Source organism: Notamacropus eugenii, chromosome 3 (assembly GCF_028372415.1).
Source record: "Notamacropus eugenii isolate mMacEug1 chromosome 3, mMacEug1.pri_v2, whole genome shotgun sequence".
NCBI classification, from domain to species: domain Eukaryota; kingdom Metazoa; phylum Chordata; class Mammalia; order Diprotodontia; family Macropodidae; genus Notamacropus; species Notamacropus eugenii.
Genome location: NC_092874.1, coordinates 67,411,400 through 67,432,919, shown reverse-complemented (window position 1 = coordinate 67,432,919; position 21,520 = coordinate 67,411,400). Strand labels below are relative to the sequence as shown.

Genomic DNA, 21,520 nt, shown 5'->3' with positions numbered 1-21,520 from the left:
TACCCTTTGGATTGATTTATACATGAACTCTTTTGGGGACAAGTAGGCCTTTTGTCTTTGACCACCCTAATTCCTCAGAGGGCCTGATAAAACTTTGGGCAAATTGCTTCTCCTCTCATTGGGAACTCAGACAGAGTTCCCATAGCTGTTGAATAACTGGATTGAACCAGATAACCTCTAAAGTTTCTTCCAGTTCTAAATCTATTATCCTGATACTTATGAAACTTAGGTTCATGGAGATAGGTGACTTGCCTGTGCCATATCAGAGATAGTAGTTGGTCTCCTCTGATTCTCGATCTCCTTCCATTATGGCATACTGTCTCCCTAATAGATATCATGGAAGGGCATAAGTTTAGGACAGGAGTAGGGAACCTGCAGCTTTGAAGTCACATGCGGCCCTCTAGGTCCTCAAGTGCAGACCTTTGACTGAACCTAGACTTCATCACTTTAGTTAAAAGGGCTGCCCTTGAGGCTTAGAGGACCACATGTGGCCTTGAGGTTGCAGATTCCCCACCCCTGGACCACACAGTAAAGCATGAGATGTTTGAAAGAATATAGGAGCAGGGTCCTCAACTATGGAGAAGAAAAAGGAAATTCATTAATACAGTGTTAAATGTTCAAGCCCTATGACGCTCTTTTGGGGCTGGCTAACATTTACTTAGTATTTCTTTACTCTTTTGTGCCTCCTTCATACTTGGTACCCTAGAAAGCTATTCTATATCCTGGCCATTTGTAAGGCAATGTCATCTCAAAAACTATAGCTTGCCTGCCCCCAGCAGTATGTTTCCTCTAACTGGTAAAGTTAGCTAAATGACACACTGGTTCAAGGCAAAAGACATTTAATGAAATAGTATAGAAAAAATAAGTGACAAGAAAGATTTCACCTTGCCCTCATTAAACAAGGGTAAGGGCACAGATACAAAGTGATATATATATAGGGAACATGTACATCCAGGGAACATTTATGGAGAGGAACATATATAAGGAAGCCAACTAGCTTAGGAATGTGCATAGAGGGGCAGATAGGAAGGAAACAGATGTGGTCAGTAAACATGGACGGCTGGGCAGCTCCCAGCTCCAGTGCTGTAGAGCCCCACTATCTTGTGGTGCTTTTGGCCTGCCACTCTCTCAGGTGTCGTTGCTGAGCAGCTCTCTGCCGTGTCTCATCTCCGCTGAGTAGCTGCTGAACTTTTCTGATTAATGCTGTTCAGCTGAGATTCAGCTTCTTTGCTGATCTGTTGCTGCAGTTGCTATGGTCTCTGCTCCAAAGAGCTCACAGCCTAGGGTTTTCTTTCCCAGTCCTCAGTAGTCACCCAATCACATAGCTAGAAAAGCCTTTAGACATTTAGGTTTTTCAACCATCTTTTCCTCTGAGTGTATCAAAAGGAATTCTAATTTGTCTCAGAGTAAGAAAATTCCTTTCAACCCCTTTCCACCACCATGATGCAGTTGTGATCCTCACAAGTTACAGGAGCTCGGTGGAGAATATGAAGAGGAGTTTGTGTTCTGTCCGCCTTTTCTCTTGACCCCACTCCTAATTCCACACTAGTTCCAGATCTCTCTCTTGTCCTAACTCTACCAGATTATCATGCTTCCATAGCCACATGATGTGCAGGGTAGCAGCAACTGCTTTCTTCTGCCTTGTGTCAGATCATTTATAGTATGATGCAGTGCTTAATTACATAGCTTTAACTTTTTCCATTCTCTCAATAGGAAGGTACTCTTTTGAGAATGAAGCTTGAGTCACTGTGGGTGATACCCTTGTTTCTTCTTTTTTCTATCATAGTTTTAAAAATTATATTTAGATATCACAAAAACCAAAGAATAAAATCCACCCCTTGAAGTCACTTAGTACAAAATGGGAGCGTTCCATTGTTTCAAAGGTGATGCCTTTGTTTCTTAACCTGTAATTTTTCTTGGATGTCTCCGACTCTCTGACCCGCCTCTCCAATCCAAAGACAACCAAGGCAAGGAAGATTGGTGTAACGGACCACAATTTATATCCATTGATAGATAGCACATACAACAATAGAAGTCCTAAGTAGTCAGCTGTATTTTCATGTGTTAGTGAATGTTACAGATTGCCTTCACCTTTGTTCTACAAGAATAGCTATACCCGAGTAAGTGATCCTTGACCAGTTGTGCATCCAGAACTCATAGTTAGTTGCCCATTTCTTGCAGGTAGCATTTACCTTGACACCAGTCAGAATATATGAATAGACAGTTGTCTGTCCATGCTTGAAATTGAGCTCTATAGACAGAGTGACAATCTACTTCAAAGCCAAGGAGTAGTGTTATTGTCAGTAAGTCTTTAACTAACTAGGGTAGGCAGCTTATGGTTCTCATTTTTCGTTTAGTATAAAACTATTCCTAAGCCCTCTAAGCTGGTGTCAGTGAATAGCCTAGGGGGTGTGCTTGGATTTACATAAACTAACCCTGGTGGACATGTGACACAATTGACTAAATACTTAAAATCAAATTTATATTTCTTAACCCAAAGATCTACAAAATTCAGTCTGTGCTTTCATTTCAGTGTTCCTGAACTGCAAAGCTAGAACTTAGAACTTCTTGGATATGTAGAACTTCATTTTTGGAAGGGACCTTAGGGCTAGTCCAATATTGATACAAAAACAGTCATTCATGTAGATTTAGTTAACTTAATATTTCAAAAGATCTGTGGTTTCTTTAGTATGAGTTTTATAGGCAGTATCATGATTAGTTGGGGCTATAAAAATCCATCATTTTGTGGAAATCTTTCTGTGATGATCCTCTTTAAACTTAGACTGGTTTTCTGGTGGCAGTTTTTTCACTTGAAGCCTTATCTACCTCAGAAAAACCTTCCAGAGTTTTCACTTAACTGGAATAGTGTTTTTTGTTTGATTTAGTTTGTTCTACACCTGCAGTATCATCACTGTGGAGTATGAAAACCCTTTTCAAACAAATACAGATCATTAGCTCTTCTCTAGTTCATAAGTTTAGAGAATTGCCCATCGTCACTCACCCTGTAGAGTAAATACTGAGGGGTTAGTGTGGTGGTCACACAACCAGTACTTGTGACAGGCAGGTCTAGAACTCAGGTGTTGCATGCTATAGCTGCCTGTTTAGTATAGCCTTTAGTAACGGAAGAGGACTTTATGCTACAATATAGTACCAGGGTAGAATTTAGTGATGTTAATGTATGACATATTTAATTGGTACCCTTAATTCACTAATTATACAGCCTTAAAGGTGACAGATTTTTTTTTTTGTGCCTTATTGTATTATTTAGGAACCAAATTATGCCTCAGACTTCACATTTTGCCCCTGGATTTAAGATTGTCAATTTCAGTGGCTTTCAGATGGATGTTATAAGATGACCATGTAACTAAAAGTTAGCTGAAAATGTTTTACATTTTTCTCATTTAAGGCCAAGTCATTCATTATTGTAATGACTTAATATGAGCATGACTTAATATCTAATGCCCTTTTTTTTTTTAGCAATGTCATTGTAAAAAAAAAAAAAAACCTGATTCTTAAGAGATGTAATTAATTAAAGATAACTTTGATAATTTTAATTTTTTTTCCAAGTTTGGAATCTGGGCAGATCAGCTTGGGGATGGAAGAGCCCACCTTATTGGAATATACACAAACAGGTATCAAATGTTCTATAAGAAAAATATTTTGCATTCTTTTGGGTAAGATAAAGGGACATTCTAATATGTTGATATTCTTTTGGAAGGTATGGTGAAAAGTGGGAACTCCAGTTAAAAGGCTCTGGAAAAACCCCATACTCACGGTAGAGTCTCATGCTTTTTAGTCATATAGGTAGAATTGTAATGCATTTAAACTTTCAAATACAACCTTTTATTTTTAATTTTCTGTAGAAATGGTGATGGAAGAGCTGTACTGCGTTCCTCAGTGAGAGAATTTTTGGCTAGTGAGGCGTTGCACTACCTTGGCATCCCAACAAGCAGAGCTTTAAGGTAGCGGCCCCCCCCCGCCACTTTTTAACCACTGTAACAGTGATTATGAAGCTAATTTTATGCTAGATGATGTTACCTTTCCAGAAGTACTTACTTGAGTCATGGTATGACTAACTGTGATAGTTTCACTGTCTGTAGAAGGATAGTATGAGATAACAAGGGTTCTTGTTAGAAGCCTTTTATAATTTCCACTCTTTCTTATAAAAGAACTGAGTTGTCTGTACTGCTTTAAAATACAGTTACAACAGTTCAGCATTTTGCCTGCTTCTTCAAATAGTGGCATGACTGTAGCTGAATTGCCATGATAAAAAGTAATTTTAAAAACATATCAAGTTAGATATCAGCAGAGCAACATTTGCAGTTTTTATTAATAAGCAGCATTTTAGCTTATGAACGAGTTTCTTATTTTCATTCATTTTCTTTCTTATATCTTAAATTTTTTTTTATTAATTTATTTTAGTTTTCAGCATTTACTTTCACACGATTTGAATTCCACATTTTCTCCCACCCCAAGACAGCATGCATTCTGATTACCCCTTCCCCCAATCTGCCCTCCCTTCTATCACATCCTTCCTTTCTCTTATACCCTTCCCCTCTATTTTCTTTCGGGGGAAGATAGATTTCTATACCCCATTGCCTGTATGTCTTATTTCCCAGATTCATGTAAAAACAATTTTTAACATTCGTTTTTAAAACTTTGAATTCCAACTTCTCTCCCTTCCTCCTTCCCCACCCATCCCTACTGAGAAGGCAAGCAATTCCATATAGGTTATACATGTGTAGTCATGCAAAACACTTCCATAATAGTCATATTGTGAAAGTAACTATATTTCCTTCTATCTTATGCTGCTCTCTATTAATTCTATTCTCTTTTTTGACCCTGTTCCTCCTCAAAAGTGTTTATCCCTTTCCCCCTTATTTTCCTGTAGTGTAATAGATTTTCATATGAAATTGAGGGTGCATGTTATTCCCTCCTTAAGCCAAATGCGATGAGAGTAAGGCTCACTCTTTCCCTCTTACCTCCCCCCTCTTCCCCTCCATTGAAAAAGGCTTTTCTTGCCTCTTTTATGTGAGAGATAATTTACTCCATTTTATTTCTCCCTTTCTCCTTCTCCCAATATAGTCCTCTACCACCCCTTGATTTTATTTTTTTGTATATCATCCTTTCATATTCATCTCACCCTGTACCCTCTGTCTATATGTATATAATCCCTCCAACTACCCTAATATTGAGAAAAATATCAAGAGTTACAAATATTATCTTTCCATGTAGAAATGTAAAGAGTTCAAATTTATTAAGTCCCTTATGATTTCTCTTTCCTGTTTACCTTTTCATGCTTCTTTTGATTCTTGTATTTGAAAGTCAAAATTTCTGTTCAGCTCTGGTCTTTTCATCAAGAATGCTTGAACATCCTCTACTTCATTGAATAACCATTTTTTCTCCCTGAAATATTTACACTCAGCTTTTCTGGGGAGGTAATTCTTGGTTTTAATACTAGCTCCTTTGACCTCTGGAATATCATATTCCAAGCCCTCAGATCCCTTAATGTAGAAGCTGCTAGATCTTGTGTTATTCTGATTATATTTCCACAATACTCAAATTGCTTCTTTCTGGCTGCTTGCAATATTTTCTCCTTGACCTGAGAGCTCTGGAATTTGTTTACAATATTCCTAGGAGTTTTCTTTTATGGAATCTCTTTCAGGAGGTGATCAGTGGCTTCTTTTGAAATCTATTTTACCTTCTAGTTCTAGAATATCAGGGCAGTTTTCCTCGATCATTTCTTGAAAGATGATATCTCAGCTCTTTTTTGATCATGGCTTTCAGGTAGTCTAACAATTTTAAAATTATTTTCTGGATCTATTTTCCAGGTCAGCTGTTTTTCCAGTGAAATATTTCACGTTATCTGCTGTTTTTTTCATTCCTTTGGTTTTGTTTTATAATTTCTTGATTTTTCATAAAGCCATTACCTTCTATCTGCTCCAGTCTAATCTTTAAGGGATTATCTTCTTCAGTGAGCTTTTGGACCTCCTTTTTCATCTGACCAGTTCTGTTTTTTTAAGGCATTCTTCTCCTCATTGACTTTTTGGATCTCTTTTTGCCATTTGGGTTATTAGTCTATTTTTTAAGGTATTATTTTCTTCAGCATTTTTAGGTCCCCTTTAGCAAGCAGTTGACTCAATTTTCATGATTTTCTTATATTACTCTCATTTCTCTTCCCAATTTTTGCTCTACTTCTCTTACTTGATTTTCAAAATCCTTTTTGAGCTCTTCCATGTCCTAAGACCAATTCTTACTTTTCTTGGAGGATGTAGGATGTAGGAGTTTTGACTTTGTTGAATTCTTCAGTTTGTATTTTTTTTGTTTTCCTTGTCACCAAAGTAAGATTCTATAGTCTGATTCTTCTTCCATTTTTTGCTCATTTTTCCAGCCATTCACTTGAATTTTGTCAAGGTAGTTCTCTGCTTCCAGTGGGATTGGGGGGTGTACTGTCAACCGCTTGATCCACTCACAGTCTGTGGGCCTGGAGCTCCAGAAACATCCTCTGCTGTTCCTGCTGCTGCTGTGGCTGCCATGGGCTCCTCCACCCCCTCCACAGTGCTGAGGCTGGGGCCAGACCACTCTACTTTTTCTCATAGGTCCAATAGGCTTTTTTCCACTGACCTTCCAATTTGTCTTCAGCATTTTGGGGTCCTGAAGTCTGGAAACCCCCCCATCGATGCCAGTGATTCAGTTTCCCTGAGGCCTGCTCAGGTCCCATCTGTACCGATGTGACCCATGCTAAATTGTGCTCTGCTCCCAGGGTGGCTTGATAGACACTTCCTGGCAGCCTTCCAGGTTGTTCTGGGCTGGAGATTTCCTTCACTCCATCATTATGTGGGTTCTGCTGCTCCAGAATTTGGTTAGAGTCATTTTTACAGGTATTTGGCTCATTTTGGGGGGAGAGCTCTAACAAATCCCTGCTTTTACTCCACCATCTTGGCTCCACACCCTTCTTATGTCTTCAATAATTTCTTTGTTGCTGTGAAGACTAAAGAACAAAACAACTTTTTAAAAAAACAAATACAGGTGTTTGGTTTCTTTGTAAATATAACTGCTGATAATATAACTATGAGCAAGCATCTCACTAAAAATGATTGATTGCTCTATGACCTCTAAATTTTGTTTGCATAATTTGTGGTGTAAAATGATGCTATTTAAACAGTAGAAATCTTTTTTCTGAATTCAGAACATCTATGTTAGTGATGATATGACTTTTAAAAAGTTCAGCATCACTTAATTATTTCTCTTTTCTTTCAGTCTGGTTGTAAGTGATGATGGTGTGTGGAGAGATAATTTCTACAATGGAAATATTCAGAAAGAAAGAGGTAATGAAAACATTTGAAAGTACTTTTGGAGAACTGAGGTCGAGTTTCACTGAAGCAAAAAAAATTGTGCATCATATAAATATACATTTCCAATAATTATATGGCATAAATGTAAAATATATGTTACTGTCCCCTGTGCAAAACAGATCTGTTTGCAGATAGGCATTCTAGGTCTTTTAAAGTATCCTTAGTTAAAGAGGCAGGCAAACCATTTTGGAAAGGTTTTCATAAAAAATAAGGAAAAGAACAGATAAACAGTTAACAAAAAGAATAGAAAGACAAGCACCAACTCATGAATTTATTAGATGTTTTTCTCACATTATAGATAACGCATGTTTGGTCTTTTGCCAGAGCAAAATTATTACATTTTTAATTTTATTACATTATTTTCTGATAAAATCAGTTCTCTCAAAGGCTGCTGCTTTCCCTTAATAGATAATAGGTTATAGTGCTTTAAGATTTGCAGAGTTGTGAGAGATGTCAGAAGAAGCAGATATCCCCCCTTTAGGAGCATGTCCTGCAGGATGGCTATTTTGTTACTTCAGTATTCCTAGAGGTGATAGTCCCTAGCAGGTTTCAGGTGTCCCAGAATCTAAATTTCTTGTAAATCTCGTTAAGTAAGGGCCACATCAGTCAGAAAATTCTACCAGGCCTTGTGTAGCTAGCAAATCTACATGCAAATAATCAGGACCTGACTGCTTTCTTACAAATATTTTTTAGATGCATTATACCGTTAAAATTTTCTTATAGAGATAATTTTATTTTAAAGAAATTCACATGTTCTACCTTGTAAAATAATTTTCTAATTTTTAAAATGTTTCTATTTAAGGTGCAGTAGTTCTACGCCTTGCAAAATCATGGTTCCGTATTGGATCATTAGAAATTTTGGCTCATTATGGTGAACTGGATTTACTAAGGTCAATAAGTTATCTTCATAATATGGTCAAGGACATTTTGACACATATGCAATTTCTTATACAAATGTCTTACACAAGACATTTCTTACATGCTACTAAAGACATTCTTTCTTCTTGTGAGGGAAAAAAAAAAGCATTTAATGGATAAGTATTTACTGAATGACTGCTTTGTACCCAGACCTGCATTAGGAACTATGAGAACATAAAGTGGTCCAGCTAGGCCTGAAGGCCGTACGTTTTAGTGTGACATGTAGCAGAGAACTGAAGTTCTAGGTGTACACAGACCAGGTGTAATCTTGGGAATGTCACCCTAATGTCTCTTTTTTTTGACCAAAGCCCCCACTTGGTGTTTTCCCTGGGAACAACAGAATTTAGCTCATTTGCCCCCATTCTGAGTTTCCTCTAAGGATATCAGCACTTGGCTCATGTTTGAGTCTTTTCACAAACACTTGGGCTGACAGTACCCTATAAATAGAATTGGCACCTGAAAACACACAAGAAAATTCTTACACTGAAGCCCATTAACAGTCAAAGCAGTGTTCCTTCTCTCTTTCACTTCCACCAGACTTGTTTTGTCTTCCAGACTGAGAGGAAGCATTACCTTCTGGTTTAGGTTCCTTTTCTAGAGGAAAGGACTGTGGTCCCTCACATTGGCTTCCTTCCACTACTCTGCAAAATAGCCCCATTCTCCTCACATAAGAGCAGGGGGGAGGTGTCTTCTTAGATTTTTTCTTTGATGCACCCGATGCTACCTCTACCCCTCACTGCTCCTTGGCGTTGGTTCCGACTTCAAACTGGAACTCCTCGACTTGATGCAGGAACTTGTCATTGTCCAGGAGCTCCTTTTCAATGTCCAGGAGATGTGGCTTTAGAATTCCTTGTCTTGTGTAGGAATTCATTTGTTGCTTCCCTACTGTGACTGCTACTTCTGGATTGTATTCTTGCAGCTCCTACATTGGCTCAAGAACCTTTTCCCATTCAGACACAGTTTTGCAACAACGTGTTTCTCTCCTGTGATGGGGCTTCCTCTGGAGGCAGGAGAACACCAGTTTCGGGGGGTAGCCCCTCTTTTACCTGCAGTTCTGGTTCTTTTATCTGCAGTTCTGGTTCTCTCCAAGAGGCTTGCAACCCCACTGCTTTCCTTTTGCAAGGCACTTGGAGTCTTCAGGTGTGGCTTAGTTCTGTGGGAAGTGGAAGCTCCCTAGAAAGGAAGGGAGAGTTGTTTTAAACATTTGTAGGTTAGAGTGCTAGTCTTCTGTGTTTAGTAGTTTTCTGTTATGTTAAAGAAAGCCTGTCCTATATTCAGTGTATTGTTAGCCAAAGTGCTTGCATGAGAGCATGCATTGTTTTCTGTTTTAACCTAGACATAAACTAAATTTTGTTTCCAGGGTAAACTGTCAGTGCAGAATCCTGATCCCCCAGTTCTTAGTCCACAGTTCATTCTGCTGACCTCTGTGCTTCTCATTGACCCAGGTGGGAATCATATTATAGAGGGCCTCAACAGGATTAGCATTTCACAATGTTTTTGGTAGGCAATGGGCAACATCTTTCTAGTTCTTAAATAAGGCAAGATCTGAGAGGAACTCAATTGAGTTCCCAGGAATTCAGTTACATTTTAGGAAGGTGGCATTATTTTGACTAGTTTAAAAGTAAAAAGTTTCTGATAAATTTCATTTTTTTCATCATTTTTAAACTTTACTAATGCATTCTGTAATTTACATAAAATATTTATACCAACACTTTTGGTGGTAGTGAAGAACTAGAAACAGTTTCCTATAAGTTGGAGAATGGCTGAACAAATTTCAGCATGTTAAGTGTAGTAAAAAACCAATAAATATGATGGCTACAGAGAAGCATGGGAAAGACTTATATAAACATGTATAGTGAAGTAAGCAGAGCCAAGAAGACAGCAGACACAATGACTAACTACAATATTACAAAGAGCAGCAGTGGAACAAATCACGAAGCAATCAAAAAGGAACATATTGAAATTACAAAGAATAAACTTGGTTTCAAAGAAAAAATCTAGGAAGACACCTCCCCCCTGCTCTTATGTGAGGAGAATGGGGATATTTTGTCTATGAATATTCAACATTGAATATATGCATTTTTAATGTATTGGCTGATTTTATTGAATTTTTTCACTTTTTATTTTTTTTTAAGATTTTTATTTTAAGAGATGGTAGAGGGGGAGGAAGGAGAAATAGGAAAATCTTTTTTTTTAAAAAAGAAAATGGGTATAAGTAAACTAATACTTTATTCCCCAGAGCAATTGCTTGAATAGTTTTTTTTTTCTTTCCTAGGAAATTATTAAACTTTGTCATACAGGAATATTTTCCATCAGTAGATGTGAAGGATCCCAACAGATACTTGGTAAGTTTTCAGAAGATGAGGGAAATATTTTCCCTTTGCCTGCCTAGAGGTTTTCACCTTAGAGTTTATATATTGAGTGAACAAAAGATACTATGCAGCTCTGTGAGATCTATAAGAGATCTCTGTTCTTAAATATGAGGTTTGTAGACAGATAAATTGTCTTAGTCTAAAAAGTATCCAGAAATGGAGGAAAAACCTATAGTCTTAATCTAAAGTTAAGTAATTTTGAGTGGATTTTGGATATCTGGAATATTGGGCATTTATTCCCTTCTATCAAAGTTGATACTTTCTATTCATACAGGAATCATTCTATTAATGTATTTTTCTGAAAAAATATCCAAGTACATATGTTGATGATACTCTCCATTCATATAGAAATTATGTTTAATTTTTCTCAAAAGAATTTCAGTGTGATAAAGAATATCAGTAGGGTTGTGTATGTTTTTATGGGGTAACAGGAAGCAAAAGAATTGCACTTTCAGGATTGGGAAAGAAAAGGTTTGGAGTCTGATTTTGAATTTTCTGCTAATTAGATATATAATCTTGTGCAAGGTGCATACTCTTTAAGGGTTTCACTTTCCTTATTTTAAAATGAACAGGATTAGACTAGATCATAAAATTCATATGCTGTGATAGACTTGGAAGTGAATGTTACATTTTGATTATGAATGGAGATTCTTAGAACTAGAAAGGCCTTTGAAAGAGGTTATAATCTACCTGCCAGAAAGGTGACAACCTAAAATACAAGATTACCTCAGCTGCAGAGATTCTGTAACTTCCACTGTTAAACCAAACCATAGTTTTCTAACTCTCATTCATAGGAAACTTCCTTTTGCTGGAGTCAGAAGAAATAAAGAACAAATGGTGATCATAATTTCTTTATTTTGTTTTATTTCCCTCCTATTTATTCTTTTCTGGTTGAATAATTCAATTCTTTATGTTTTTCTACAGAATTTTCTCCATATTCATAAATTTTCTCTTTAGTATAATTCATTATAGTACATACTATTGAACAGACCAAAAAGATTTCTGCATTTGATTTCAGGATTTTTTCTCTAATGTGGTATCTGGGACCGCATATCTTATTGCCTCATGGATGTCTGTGGGTTTTGCTCATGGTAAGTTATCCAATTATATTGCATCCTTCAAAAACCAAAATAGAATCTATTTGTTAAAGGAGTTCACTTCATTGTCATTCATGTGTTTTGTTTTTAAAATAATATGCTACTCAAGGCTTTTAATGTGCTAATCTTTACTGTTCTTTAACTTTATAGATTTTTCTCTCATTAAAAATATTTTGAACTGAACATTGTATAGAAGAAGGGAAAAGCAATACATGGTATATTTTAAAATGTGTATCTTCATTTTAAAGGAATTCAAAAACCAAAGCTTTCTAAATGAGGAGGAAAATAAGTTCTGCCTTATTTATGGATTTCATAATCTCTTTCCCAATACTATAAGTCATATAGAACTAACTGTATTGGTAGTAATAATGATTATGTTACATTGGAGGATGACAAAACAATGTTCTGTGGTGATCTCCTCTCACTGGGCTGTTGTGAGGGTTGTCTTTTGTAAGTGGCACCAAGTGTGAGGAGAGTAGTCCTTCATGAACCAGTTACTTACATAGAATGTTAAAGTTGGAAATGGATATTCGGGATCTTCTGGTCTAACTCCTCTATTTTATAGTTGATGATTTAGACTCAGAGAACTTGCTCAAGACTGCAGATCTTAAGTTGTATATCAGAGCAAAGACTGGAACCAAGTTTTGTGACTCTGGTTCACTTTCTACTTTATCACGCTGTTCTGTCCCATAGCCATAGAGCCTTAGGTGAACCAACTATGTTGTCAGGATGTGTTCTTGGCCACAAGAGATGAGACAATGGTTGCTTTAATATAAATTTATGTCTGCAGCTGGAAAACCTTATGGCCTTTTTATAGTGACATCATAGAGGAAAATATGTTATATGGCTTTTGGAAATATTGATAAGCATTGTTAAGTACCTAGTATGCGCTAACCACTAGGGAGATAAAGATAAAAATGAGACAGTTTCTTTCTTCAAGGAGCTTACATTTTATAGGTTCAGATATAGTATATGCAAAATAAACATAAGGCAATTTGTGGTAGAAGCAGTTACAGCAAGGGGGATCAGTAAAGACCTCATGTTAGGAGATGGCACTTAAACTGAGCTTTGAAGGAAACTAGGGATTGTAAGAGTCAGAAGTGAGGAAGTAGAGCATTCCAGGCATGGGGAAGGGATGGAGATGGGACATGAGAGTGACAGGAGTGAGCTACAAGATGGAGTCCAGTTTCACTGGCCCTCAGAGGATGCAAAAGAAAGTTACATACAGTAAGGCTAAAAAGGTAGGTTGGAGTCTGGTTATGAAGAGTTTTAAAAGCCAGAGGTATTTGTATGGGATCCTTGAGGTAACAGGGAGGCAGTGTGAGCAGGAAGTGACGTGGTGAGTCTGTTTAGGAATATCACTTTGGCAGCTATGTGGAGGATGGGGTGGAGTGAGGGGGAAATGTGATGCAGGGACACCAATGAAGACACTATTACAGTAATCCAAGAGAGGGGTGGTGAGGACCTGAACTAGTGCAGTGACCATAGGAGTGGAGAGATGAGAAGTGGCTGATGTGAGAGGAGGTAGAAGTAGAGTCAGTAGGGCTTGGCGACTGATTGCATCTGATGTTTGAGGGAGAGGTAAGGGATAAAGAAAGCTCCAAGATATATAGAGTGCTCATTTACTAAGTGCTTTCTAGGGGCCCTGTGGAATCAAATACAAACAAGCGAGATTGTTCTTACTCACAAGGAGCTTATACTCTAATGGAAGAAGGTAACACGTAAAGGACAGCTGAGAAGTAGGGGGGGAGGGGAAGGCCAGAAGGAAGCTGGGGCTCGGGCAGGCCAGGCTAGACAGTCAGGAGAGTGGGCTTCATAGTAAATGCTTCTTCAGGGTAAGAAAGCAACTGGGGATGTTTTCCTGGCCCAATCCCGCTGTCAGTTTCTTTATGAAAGGCAAGGAAAATTTCCTCTTATTGGCTGCCCTTAATTTTCTCCTTATCAAATTGCTTTATTGATACCAGTGCTCCTAATAGAAAATATTAGGTATTATCCATGACAATCGTTAAATTTCAGGATGGCTACCTGTCATTTCAAATACTTTTGAGCCCCCTACTTAGGCTTTATAGGAACATAAACTAATTTTAGTGTTAGTGTAATAGGCAAAGCAGAACCAAGAAAGCATGTTGTCATAATTGAAGGCTGTTTCTATAGCATATCTCATTAAATGATCACTTTTTGGTTAATTATTTCAATCTTTATATAACTGGATATTTCTCTTTTTGAGTAGAAACTTACAGACTAGAGATTTTCTACATGTGTGTGATGGCATAGTGAAAAAGTTTTGGACTGAGAGGAGCCCTGAGCTCTCGTCCCTCTGTATGACCTTAGACAGATGCTTTGATGTCTTTAGCCTTCAGTGTTCTCATCTGCAAAATGAGGTGAAGCTGATGATCTCTGAGGTGGTTTGGAGTTCGGAAATTTGATTACATTGTTTGTGATGTGCATTTTATTTAGTTATAGAAAGTGTTTTCGTGATGTTGCTTCAGTATTAGATTATTTCCTTTCTTCTGTGTATCAAAATATCTTCATATTCCCCCCCCAGTCTGTTTCCAATTATCTTCTTTTTTTCATCTTATTCCAAATTAAATGGTTTTCTTTTTTAACCAAGAAGGAATTTAGTTCTATTCAGGAGCCATCTATTAAGAGCTGATGGTGTGTAAGCACAGTGCTAGGCCTTGGGGAGCAAAAAGGAGAAATAGAGGTGATACCTAAGGGGACTAGAGTGTACACTGAAGACAATTTAGTTGGAATTCTGTTTTGGGGGGTAGATCTTGTCATTCTTGGGGGGATTGAAATTCTGTAGTACACAAAATATAGATTAGTCTTAATTTTAAAACTTTTTTCTTTAACTATCTGAAGTTAGCTAAACTATTGAACTTGGCCAATGATAAAATTTTACATATAAGTATTTTATTTAATTTCCATAATTAATATTTTTTCATAAACTCCTTTGCTTTGCCTCTTCATTCTTAATAAATAAGTAGGGTTCTATAAATTATAAATGATATAATTATTCTGAATTTCTCTCCCAATTTTAGGTGTTTGCAATACTGACAACTTCAGCTTGCTATCTATTACAATAGATTATGGTCCTTTTGGTTTTATGGAGGCCTATGATCCAAGTAGGTTTTCTGTATTTCATTTCAATATAAAGTTAACATCCTAAATTGATGACTAATAGATGACATCTAGTACTGATAACAGTGATAGAATGTAATAATGGTATATGTAAAGAATATTGGCTCTGGACCTGGGTTCAAGTTTCACCTTAGATAATTACTACCTATGTGACCTAAACTCCTTAGCTCTGAGCTTTTTAATTATAAAGTGAATGGGCTGGAATGGATAGCTTTGCAGTTCCCTTTCTTTTTAAGATCTATGATCTTGTATCTTCCCAGTTACATTAAAATGAACCAAATTGTTTTATATGAGAAACCCATTGAGAACCACCAAAATTGTCTTTGATTTGCACTGACCCTTACTAGCACCCTACCTAATTATTCTTATCTTCTACTACTACCCATATCTAGGCTCTAAAAGTACATATAGAAATGTTTCTCTAGGATCCTGGGGAATGGGCTAAGTACAGTGCTATATGGCTTTTAAAAAACAAATGTCGGTGTTTCTAATATGAGTATCCTAACTTCAAAAAATTTCTGTGATTCCTACATTAGCAGTGCTGCTGTTAGTATCCGTTCATTGAGAAATTACATGACAAACGCCATTATAATGCTTTTAAATGAATTTCTGCTTTATTAGTCAGAGTAGCATCTACATATATTTGAAAAAAATGCTTTTGTGTCAGACTTATGATTTCATTGATCTAGGGAATCTCCCAGTGAGGAAACACCCTCTTCCAAAGCAAATCTAGAGCTGCTCTGCAACTTAGGGTGATAGAGAAGGGAGTGCTGAAGGGTAAGTCACTTTCCCAGGATGACTTAGCCAGGAATTTTCAGAAACAGGACTTGAACTCAAGTCTCTCCAGCTCCCAGGTCAGCTTTCTCTCAACTATGCCATGTTGCCTCTCTTTAAAAAAAATTGGAAATACTTTTTGAAAAATTATAATACATATTGTGTACAAGATATGCTACTTATTATGTTAATTTGGATTTTTAAAAAGCTAAATAAAGATTGAAGTAACAGTTATTCATATACATATGGTTTTTTGAAGTTAACTGAATATGTAGAGATATAGATATATATAGAGATGTAGATATAAATATGAACACAGATACAGTCTTTCTATCTTTGAGGCTATTTGTCCAGTAGTACGATTTCTGGGCAAAGGGTAAGAATCATTTAGTGTATTTTCTTGCATAATTCTAAATTTCTTCCAGAGTAGTTTGTGCTTCACTTTCCCCAACAATGAATATTTGGTTTTTTGTTATCTGTGCCAATTTTCTTGGTGTGGAATGATACCTCAGGGTTTATTTTCTTTGCGTTTCTCTCATAGTTAGTGTTTTGGAATACAAATAGTTGTTGATAGTTTGAGGTTCCCCATTTGAAAACTCTTTGTTCCTTGGGGAATAGAGCTTTATCCATTTGTGTTAAATAAGGGTATAATTCTATAGAATTAAAAAAATCTCCCCGTTCCATGTCCTTTTCCAGGATTACCATTCGTTGAGAAGTATGTTTCTGTTTACTCTTCTTTCTGTTTATTCTCATTTTTCGTGCTGTGTGTTGTTTTGTTTGAATCTATCTTTAAATGTTCCAAAGAAAGAACATTCTTGTTCATTTGAAGAAAAGGAATCAGAAGTAGTTTGTCAGAAGTTTTTGGCAAAATTGGTTATATAATTGCAGAAACCTAACTAGCCCACATGTAGGTTGAATTGCAGACTTGGGATTATTCTAGTTAACTGATTTTTTTCTAGTTGCATATAGATGATAATCCCCAGTGTATTGTCATGCATGCAATGGATGGTAAATAAATATTAGTTGATAATGATATTATCAGGTGAAAAAATGTCACTTTGAAGTAGAAAAGATCTTTATACAGTTAGGAAAAGCTATATCTTAAATTAGGAAATACAAAAAAAGAGAAAAACAGTAGATTTTAAAAGCTTCATTTAAATGGTTTTTCAGTGAGGCTATCACATAGTAAACTATTGGTTTAACAGATGGCACAACAGTCAACTCAGAAATTAGGTCACATTTCCAAACTAAAGCCACTCTACAGCAGAATCATATATAAGTTTCTGTTTGTAGCTTTTATCCTATTTGCAACATAGTCACAACTATAGATACTGAAAAGAAAGCAAGCCATCAAGCCTGCACAACTATACTGGCTTAAACTATTGAAGATAAAAGCAATCGCTTTAGTGCTTAAAGAAACAGCAAAAGTATTTTTGTGTGAAGGAAAATATCAATTGTCAGAGGATGTAAGATAGTAGTGCTGTTACCAAAGAATATTTTGATAAGAGTAGGAGAAGAATTTTATTTAACAATAACTGCTAATATGTGAATATGAAGAAGTACAGCTTTTAGATAGATTTTTAGGCAGTTCTGGACAGAAAACTTACCGGAATAAATATGAAGACTCAAATGATCTTTTGAACGATGTGGAATGATGCTTTGGTTTTGTGTATACTGTTTGCTGTTTTAAAGAGTCAGAAAAAGAACTTTTATTATTAGAGAAATATGAGTGTAATAAAGATTTTCAAGAACACCCAAGGAGCTGGAGGGCCATGTTGAAGATTTCAGCTGCAAAGGATTAGGAAACCTTGGCTTATTTGCATAGAATTATTTTGTGATTAAAGAAGGTAAAACTAAAAAAAAATGAGAAATCATATAAAATTTAGAGTCACTGAAAAGTCACTGAAAGTCAAGAGTCATTCATTTAACCCATTACAAGTATAGGAACCAGGCACATAATTCAAAGAACCAGATATAGGAACCTAATATAGGAACTGAAAAATTGAACGCAATTCTATTACATAGTGCCATCATTTATTTAAATCATTGTTATACAGCAATCAAATTACTAATTCATCAGCTTTCCTGCAAACGTTCTGGCATGCTACAACCTGGCATGAATTGTTTCACCGTCCTTTCTTGCCCTCTGCTCTCTAGCTTTCTGACTGAACAGGGCTGCCTGAGGCGTGGGATGACTGCACTTAGACTCCACCCTCTGCTCTTTCCCTTGCCAGTGCCCCTGTACATTGCCACTTTTCCATCTTGGCCCCTGACAGGCCAGTTAAACTCGACCTTATCCTTTTCTCTCCAGCTCCTTGCCCAGTTATCCTGTCACGCTATGGCTCTGCTAAGCTCTAACCCTGAATTAGTTCCACCATCTGCTGCCTTTGCATCTCTTATTCATGTGCTGCCGAAGAAGGCTGGAGAGAAATCATGAAATAATGTTGGCTGGGTCCACTGCAAATTTGTATCTCTGCAACAGTAATCCTTCTCTTCTGTAGTTTCCTGACCGATTCCCTGTCCTACTCATCCCAGCAGTTTTTCATCCCTCCTCAAACTTCCCATGTAGCCCCCCCACCCACATTTGCTTCAGAACCTTGCCTCATATTTCACTAACAAAACTGAGGCCATTTACTGAGACCTCCTTCTGTCTTCCTCCTCATCTCACTTCAAACGTATTCTTTCACCCACTATCTACTCCTATTATTCCTTGAATACAATACTCTGTCTCTTTATTCTGGACATTTTCACTAGCTTCGTGGTTTCTTTCAAGTCTCAACTAATATCCTACCTTCTGTAAAAATTCTTTCCTAGGCTCCCCCACTCGTAATGCTACTGTTTTCCTTCCAAGATTATTTCCAGTTTATTTTTCACGTACCGTGTTTGTCCAGAGTTGTTTGTATGAGGTCTCCCCCATTAGATTGTGACACTGAGGAAAGTGACTGTTTCTGTCTCTCTTTGTATGCCCAGTGCTTAACACAATGGTACACAGTAGGCACTTCATAAGAGCTTGTTGAGTTAATGACTCAATAACAGAATACTTGAAATTATATATAATTAAAAGCTTTTGAATTAACAAAATCAGTGAACATAGAATAAGAAGAGAAACTATAGAGTGGGGCAAATATTCACATCAAATATTGATAAAATTCTGATATCCCAGATATTTAGGGAATTGGTGTAAATATATAATCCTGAGAGCTATTTCCCAGTAGACAGGTGGTCAAAGAATGTAGACCAGTGGATTTCAAGAATTGCAATGTATAGATGATCGTATGAAAACACTCTCCAAATTACAAGGAGTAAGAGAAATGCAAATTAAAACAACTTCGAAGTTTCTGCTATGTAAATTGGCAGAAGTAGTCAGTGTTGGCTGAAATATGGGAAGACAGGCATACTGATACATTGTGGATAGAGCTAAGATATGATCTAGCCATTCCATTTATATCAATTTTGAATTATGCAAGGAAGGTGTCTAAATTGTCCACATTCTTTTAGTGAACCATCCCACTACTGGACATATAGCCAAAGGAAATTAAAGGCAGAAATAAAGTTTGAAAATATTTCAAAACATTAATAGCATTCTGTTTTGGTTGCAAAGAACTCAAAACAAAGTGTGCACCCACAAAGAGTATATTAAAGTAATAGAATATTATTATACAGAAGGAAATTACAACTGAGGAATTCAGAGAAGCATTTGTATAAAACATGCTTTTGTATGAATTGATGCAGTGATGTAAACAGAACCAAAACAACAATATACATAATAATTCCAGTGATCTCAGGGAAATGGTCACTAAAAAGAATGCAAATTCTGATTAAGTATAACACTATTCTCAGAGCACTCGTAATGAAACCTTTCTCTCTCTGTCCTTACAGCTGAGAGGCAGGGCATTGCTAGACTAGAATGTCGCATACATGCCATTTTTAATTACTGCATTGAATGTGTTTAATTGTTTTTCATTCTCAAAAGGAAGGGTTCAATCTGGATCATTTTCTCCCAGAAATCACCATCTTATAAATAAAACAAAATTTTAAAAATGTTTAAAAATAAAAAAGATATATTTAAAGGTTAAGAGCAAAGATGACAAGACATTGGGAAGATTTTAACATGGACAGGATTTACACAAGACAGTAAGGCATCGAGAGATTTGACTTTTATTGGGAAACAAAGTATCCAGGCTAATGAAATCAAAGTAAAAAAAATTCAAACAGTGGTCTTTAGCATCTGTTTTTGTTTAGTATCTCAAGCAGGGAAAAGAGCAGTTGTGATGATCTGACAATTTGTAAACAAAAATGTTTTACTTTGGGAGGTAACTATCATAATTTAAATTACGCTAGGGTAAATACATGTTCTTGTGTTCATACAGAGTCTGAATTAAATAGTGTGAGAAGGATTTTTACCAATGTACTGCATAAACATAGAAGTGTGGAGAGCAGATATTTATTGTATTAACTCCATTGCAGAGTTGTATCTTTTGTTTGAAACAGATTTTGTACCAAATACATCTGATGACGAAAGGAGATATAAAATAGGAAACCAGGCCAATGTTGGAATGTTTAATCTGAACAAACTGTTACAAGTTTTAAACCCCTTACTGGATCCTAGTCAAAAGCAGCTGTGAGTATCTTTAACCACATCTTTATGTTAAAGAGATAAGAATTTCTGTAATGAACATGTTTGGAAAAAAGGAGAGGTCATAAGATTTCTTAAAGTTTTAAATTAGATATTGAAGTTTTATTTACATGTAGGAGAAATCATAAAATATTTTGTTATTTCCTCAGAATAGTGTAAAATTTTATATGGTAAAAAGTTATTGACTCTTTGAATGCATAAATGAGTGGGGCTGAAATGTATAAAGTAATAGTTTTCTAAGCAAAGTAACAATGTAAATAAGTGGTATGTATAGGAATGTTTAAATTACTTAGCATAGTAGATCCAAGAAGACTTATTAACCTACCAAAAAATTTATTCTGTTCATTTAAGCAGGTCTCTTATGAGATCTTTCTTAGCCTGGCTATAATTAGAATTTGTAAAGTACTTGATCAGAACAGTGGTAATTATATTTGTTTGAAAATATTTCGTTCTCCACTACTTGGACTGAATTTTTGAGGTTTAGAATAGTAACACCAAACCTATTCCAATGTCATTTTCCTCCCCTCTGGAGCTATTTCTTGAAACTTTTTAATAACTGTCTACTTTCTATGATAACACTCTGTTTAAGAGACAAATAGGAAAAGAGAAGTTAAAAAAAATGTGGGTAAAGGTAAAGTTGGTGGGCAGGGAGATGGAGGAAAAAAGGATATTGTTTTCCTTCACCATCTGCTATATGGAAGATATATCTTTGACCTTATGAATTTATTACAAGTTCTACTATTTCATGAAGAATAAACCAAGAAGAATAGATGGAAGAAGAAAATGAAGAAACTAACAAGTCTTTTTGAAAGACATTTGGTCCCACAAAGTACTCAGGGTGTTCATCACTGGACTCTTTACTCAGGCTTTGTGAGCAGTGTGATTCTTGGAGTACATTTTCAGAATGAACTAGCCAATTGGGGCAAATTTGTTTAAGTTTGTGCACTCAGATAAAGTCTTGAGAATGTGCAAGTAATTATATGAATGACTTGAAAGTAAGGATTGTCTTATTCTTTGCATTTGTAGCCCTTGAAGGAGGGGAAGGGAATAAGCTTTTCAATTTAGCAACTATCGTGTGCTAGGCACTGTGCCAAGTGCTTTGATATCTCATTTGATCCTCACAACAGTCCTGTGAGATGTAGGTGTTACTAATATCCTCATTTTACAATTGAGGAAACTGAGGCAGAGAAAGTGACTTACCCAGGATAGTAAGAGAGTATGGATTTT

General features: G+C 36.3%; 1 protein-coding gene and 1 long non-coding RNA gene across 21 annotated transcripts in view; one reads left to right on the top strand and one right to left on the bottom strand.

Moving 5' to 3' along the window:
• LOC140532826 (protein adenylyltransferase SelO-like) overlaps positions 1–21,520 on the top strand; it is a 63,275-nt gene that overhangs the window by 10,270 nt on the left and 31,485 nt on the right. For 19 of the 20 annotated variants that reach the window (XR_011976686.1, XR_011976690.1, XR_011976684.1 and 16 more), the window contains exons 4-12: positions 3,568–3,632; positions 3,719–3,775; positions 3,864–3,962; positions 7,261–7,328; positions 8,158–8,245; positions 10,549–10,618; positions 11,664–11,736; positions 14,784–14,867; positions 20,149–20,278. Coding sequence is in view for 8 of the 20 variants with exons in the window: in XM_072651769.1 (XP_072507870.1) it covers positions 3,568–3,632; positions 3,719–3,775; positions 3,864–3,962; positions 7,261–7,328; positions 8,158–8,245; positions 10,549–10,618; positions 11,664–11,736; positions 14,784–14,867; positions 20,149–20,278 (734 nt within the window). In the remaining 12 variants the exon portion in view is untranslated. The remainder of the gene's footprint in view (positions 1–3,567; positions 3,633–3,718; positions 3,776–3,863; positions 3,963–7,260; positions 7,329–8,157; positions 8,246–10,548; positions 10,619–11,663; positions 11,737–14,783; positions 14,868–20,148; positions 20,279–21,520) is intronic. The other variant, XM_072651765.1, reaches the window with a different exon arrangement.
• Positions 8,162–17,603, bottom strand: LOC140532833 (uncharacterized). Its single transcript, XR_011976694.1, has 2 exons — positions 17,265–17,603; positions 8,162–9,446 (listed from the first exon to the last, which is right to left on the bottom strand). It is a non-coding gene; the product is annotated as an uncharacterized lncRNA (long non-coding RNA).